We start from the raw sequence: 5,522 nt of genomic DNA, 5'->3' as shown, positions 1-5,522 counted from the left end.
GCCCTCACTTCCTTCAGCCTACTTCAAAGAGACTGGATGTGGATATCACCAAATGGACTAACAATAACAATGGGGGTCATTAGCTTTCATGTAATCCTTTTTGCAGTTTCCTCCCGGCAATGAGGAAAAGGGGGTGAGAATGTAAGGCCTAGAATTGTCGCTGGGAAAAGGGGGTTACGGGGGTGTGACTAATGGGGGATCCCTTAAAACCTTGAAGTGGAGAGCTCGAACCCAAGTCCTGTCTAGAACGCCTACATCCAGCTTTCTCTTAATAAATATGCCTATTGGAAGAAATATTCCAGGAGTTCTGTCTTCTTAAGATGCAAAGTGGGGTGGGTCCTTACAGTAGGACTGCATAGCTGAAGCTTGCCATCCAGCACTACATCCCTGTTTTTCTTCCAACAGTGTTGATGGTTAGATTAAGAGTTGGAACCCCGAATTATTCTTCTGACAGGACCTTTTCTCTTTTTGGGGGGACGGGGAAGGGAAGAACCTGGGGAGAGAAAGTTTTGCTCCACCAGGCATGACAAAAAAAGTGAGCTTCTTCTCTCAAGCCACATGCAATTTAGGCGTCTTCCTAACCAGGGCTGGTGGTGTTGGGGTCCATCTGAAATGGTTCGTGGGTGCATTCATCTCCCACCACACCCTCCCTCTTGCTGGATTGGAAGTCCTTTTGCCCCTTTGTGTTCCTCACCTGGTCAGAGTCTCCTGGATGAGGCTGGCAGGGGTGAAATTCTTCCCTTTCTCCTTTTAATACTGCTTGCAAGATCCCCAGGTTGGTGCAGTGTTAAAAGGCAAAACTGCAGGCTGACTCTGCCCACTGCCAGGAGTTCAGTCCTGAGGTTTACTCAGCCTTCCATTCTTCCGAAGATGGTCAAAGGACCCTGATTGTTGGGGGCAATGTGCTAGTAACGCTTCTACATCGTAAACTCCCCAGAGAGTGCTGTAAACAGCTATAGGGTGGGAGATAAATCTCAGTGCTGTTGCTGCTGGTGAAAAAAGAGACATAGTTTATATCGCATCTAGCAGGTCCCTGGAGATGGCTTGCATCAGAAAGGAGAAAAACAAAGCTTCTACATGCTTCCCATTTGGGAGTCCCTTGATGGAAATTTTGGAACTTTTGAATAAAGGCTGGGAGCTGGGAAAGTAGGCCAAGATCCACACATAACAGCATAACAGAGTAGGAAGGGACCTTGGAGATCTTCTAGTCCAACCCACTGCTCAGGCACGAAACATTATACCACTTCAGACTGCTGGTTATCCAATTTCTTCTTAAAAAATAATGCAATAACAGAGTTGGAAGGGACCTTGGAGGTCTTCTAGTCCAACTCCCTGGTCCGGCAGAAAATCCTATACCATTTTAGACAAATGGTTGTCCAATCTAGTCTTGAAAGCCTCCAGTGTCGGAGCACCCACAACTTCTGGAGGCAGGTTGTTCCACTGATTAATTGTTCTCACTGTTAGGTAATTTCTCTTTAATTCCAGGTTGCTTCTCTCCTTGATCAGTTCCCATCCATTGCTTCTTGTCCTGCCCTCTGGTGCTTTGGAAAATAGCTTGACTCCCTCTTCTTTGGGGCAGCCCCTGAGATATTGGAAGACTGCTATCATGTCCTTCTCTTCATTAAACTAGACATCCCCAATTCCTGCAACCGTTCTTCATATGTTTTAGCTTCCTGTTCCCTAATCATCCTTGTTGCTCTTCTCTGCACTTTTCCTAGAACAGGGGTAGGTAAATAAGATAGATAGATAGATAGATAGATAGATAGATAGATAGATAGATAGATAGATAGATGATAGGTAGGTAGGTAGGTAGACAGACAGACAGAGTTGGTAGATAGGTAGGTAGATGATAGATAGATAGATAGATAGATAGATAGATAGATAGATAGATAGATAGATAGATAGATAGAGATAGATAGATAGATAGATAGATAGATAGATAGATAGATAGATAGATAGATAGAGAGATAGAGAGATGGAATAGATAGATTGATAATAGAGATAGATAGATAGATGATAGATAGATAGATAGATAGATAGATAGATAGATAGATAGATAGATAGATAGATGAGAGAGATGGAGTAGATAAATAGATTGATAATAGAGGTAGATAGATAGATAGATAGATAGATAGATAGATAGATAGATAGATAGATAGATAGATAGATAGATCAGGGTTCTTCAGACTTGGCCCTTTTATGACTTGTGGACTTCAACTCCCAGAATTCCTCAGCCAGGGTGCCTGGCTGAGACATTCTGGGAGTTGAAGTCATAAAAGGGCCAAGTTTGAAGAACCCTGAGATAGATAGATAGATAGATGATAGATAGATAGATAGATAGATAGATAGATAGATAGATAGATAGATAGATAGATAGATAGATAGATAGATAGATAGAGATGGATGATAGATAGATAGATGAATAGATAGATAGATAGATAGATAGATAGATAGATAGATAGATAGATAGATAGATAGATAGATAGATAGATAGATAGATAGATAGATAGATAGATAGATAGATAGATGGATAGATGGATAGATGGATAGATGGATGGTTGGATGGATGGATGACAGACAGATCAGCTTTCCTCCCAGCATTGTGAGTGCTCAATCACTGCTGGTTTTCAAGAAAAGATTGGACAACTATTTGTCCAGAATGTCATAGGGTCTCCTGCCTTGAGCAGGGGTTGGACTAGAAGACCTCTGAGGTCATTTCCAGCCCTATGATTCTATGTTCTACATAATCCAGATGTGCCCAGGGGTGAGGAATCACTTATTTGCCATTATGGGAATGTCAACCATTACAAGCTCTTCTCTGCTCAATGATGTTCAACACAATTACACTGCTGACTCTCCAGGGTGGGTGACAGCGGGGTTAGGGTTAGTGCAAATCATACTGAAGGAATGTCTGGATGACAGTTTGATGGAAAGATTTTGGGCTCAAATAAACACTGTGGTACAAAGAATTTCAAAGATTTTATTTTATTTAGATAAGCATTTTGTAGAGGAGAAATAATGGGCCAACTCAAATGGCTAACATCACCAAAATTTTGTCAAGGGCAATGTAAAATAAAATCCATATAGTTGTCAGTGTTTTTTTAATTTATACAGTAATTATTAGAAAGATTTAAACTAGACAAAATAATCCACAGTTTTGACTAAGTTTGAAACAGAATTGGGTACAAATGATGAAAGTGCAATTGATTAAAAAGTCTAAACTTTTTCATCTGAAATTTGAAACAGAAGAACAAGCGAAACAATGTGAGGTTAAAAAAGTTGGTTGTAAGATACGGATGAAACAATGAGAAAATAGCTGGATTGAAGGATTGAAATTTATGCTACGTTATAAACTTTAAAATGTTTTTTTTAATAAAATGATGGTGGTGATATATCAGCATAGGAATTCAGAGGATTTTAAAGATTAATATTAATATACAATTGAGCCCAGAGGTTTGATGGACAAACAATTGGGAAAAAATTACAGAAATTGTTTTTTTTGTACATGATAACTGCAGTGAGATTATTCTATGCACAAAAATTGGAAAGATTTGTTGAGTGAGAACAATTAACCAGTGGATCTCCCTAGAATCTCCCGGTCTTCTTTTCCCTGTATACTTCCCCTCCAACTGTTGCTACTTTACAGACAAGGATAAGCAGAGAGGGTTAGGAAGAAGATCTAGTTTTTCCTTCATTGCTTTCCAGGAGATGCATCGTCCTTCTCCTGAATGCTCAGAAGCTTTCGTAGGGCCCCTTTGACCTCCTTGTTTCGGAGGCTGTAGATTAGGGGGTTCAGCATGGGGGTGATGATACAATACAGGGTGGAGACCAGGGTGTCCACCCCTAAAGAGTAGCCCACACTCGGACGGTTGTAATTCAAGTTGGCCATGCCAAAGTAGACAATGACGGTAACCAAGTGGGCAGCACAGGTGGAGAAGGTCTTTCTCCTTCCAGTGCTAGAACGGATCTTCAGAATTGTAGATAGGATGTAGATGTAGGAAATGACAACCAGGAGGAAAGGGATCAGACCCACAAAGACACTTGCTGTGTGAAGAGCCATCTCATTGACATAAGTGTCGCTGCAAGCAATTTTCAAGAGCGGGGGGACATCGCAGAAGATGTGATGGATCTCTTTGGGTCCACAGAAGACCAAATTGGTGGCCAGGGCAGTGTGAATGGCTGAGTCGAGAAGGCCCCAGACCCATGAAACCGTAGCCAGAGGGACTCGCACCTCCTTACTCATGAGTTGAGAATAGTGCAAAGGTTCACAGATGGCCGCATAGCGGTCATAGGCCATCACAGCCAGCATGGCGCACTCAGATCCAGCACATGTCATGAGGAAGAACATCTGGGCCATGCACTCATTGTAGGAGATGGTGGGTTGCTGGCGCAAGAGGTTCACCAGGATCTTTGGGATTGTGACAGAGGAATAGCAGATGTCTAAGCAGGACAAATGACTGAGGAAATAGTACATCGGGCTGTGGAGGCACGAATCCAGCTGGATCAAGATGAGAATCATTGAGTTGGCTACCAAGGTGATGAGGTAGATGGCCAGGAAGAGCAGAAAGAAGAAAGGTTGACCTCTGGGCATGCCAGAGAAACCCAGGAACAAGAATTCAGTCACCTGCAGGGTCTGATTGCCCCCTTCCATGAGGTCCATCAAACTGTGGAGGACAAGGATGGAGTGCAGTAGACTTCAGGAGTAGCCACTGGTTTCAAACCACAGCATGAATAAGAAGCTTCAGAAGCAGTAGTGAGCCACCGGCCATTCCCCAAGGCCATCTGGAATAATTAAATAATGCTTTGCATGAATAAAATAATCTTCAGCTAGGAAAGACACTTCTGGAGATGCTTATGGGTTCCTTTCAGTGAGGTGGAAAGTTTACTACAGCTGTGTTCCTCCAGTGAACTCTCCCCAAAAGCCACTTGGCACACATGCTATGAGTGACCTGGGGTTTCCCCAGTTTGCACCCTTGTGCAAAGATGCAGAATGAGGATCGTTGGACACAGCTGGAAATGAACAACAGGATTCCTTCCATGGGCTGCGTTCATCTAAGACCCTTCACCTGTTTGGGGGAGTTTACCCAAAGAGTTCACCCCCCCAAATGAAAACTAAACAGAGGGGGCTGGCATGAGGGAGTAAGCCACACAGAATTTACTCGGAGTGATCCTAATGAAGTATTTTTTTTTTTTTAAGAAATTTTATTTATTTTTTCCATCATAAAAAACAATCATAAGTAAACACAATAACCAATCAATAACCCCCTCCCCAGGACTTCCCAAACCTAATCCCAGGATAATATTCATATAAAAGTAAACAAATTAAACAAATACTAATATCTCTAACTCCACAAAATATCTTAATCTACAAGAAAAGATAGAAGTAAACAAACTTAAAAAAATCTAGAAACCTAAATTATATTCTACCACTCTATGTTTCTTTTGAATATAAACAATCCATCTTCTCCATATTGATAAAAATTGTTCATTCGAATGGTTCTTCAAGTAAGCCGAAATCTTTG

The 5,522-nt window shown here is 41.6% G+C and overlaps 1 protein-coding gene across 1 annotated transcript; it reads right to left on the bottom strand.

The window, feature by feature from the left end:
• Nucleotides 1-3,691: 3,691 nt before the first annotated feature.
• LOC107297163 (olfactory receptor 5V1-like) lies at nt 3,692-4,651 on the bottom strand. Its single transcript, XM_015826521.1, has one exon. The coding sequence runs from the start codon at nt 4,649-4,651 to the stop codon at nt 3,692-3,694; it is 960 nt and encodes a 319-aa protein (XP_015682007.1).
• Between the last annotated feature and the right edge of the window lie 871 nt (nt 4,652-5,522).

Source organism: Protobothrops mucrosquamatus, unplaced genomic scaffold (genome assembly GCF_001527695.2).
Source record: "Protobothrops mucrosquamatus isolate PMUCROS unplaced genomic scaffold, P.Mucros_1.0 scaffold3158, whole genome shotgun sequence".
Taxonomy (NCBI): domain Eukaryota; kingdom Metazoa; phylum Chordata; class Lepidosauria; order Squamata; family Viperidae; genus Protobothrops; species Protobothrops mucrosquamatus.
This window is presented reverse-complemented; position numbering and strand designations above follow the sequence as displayed.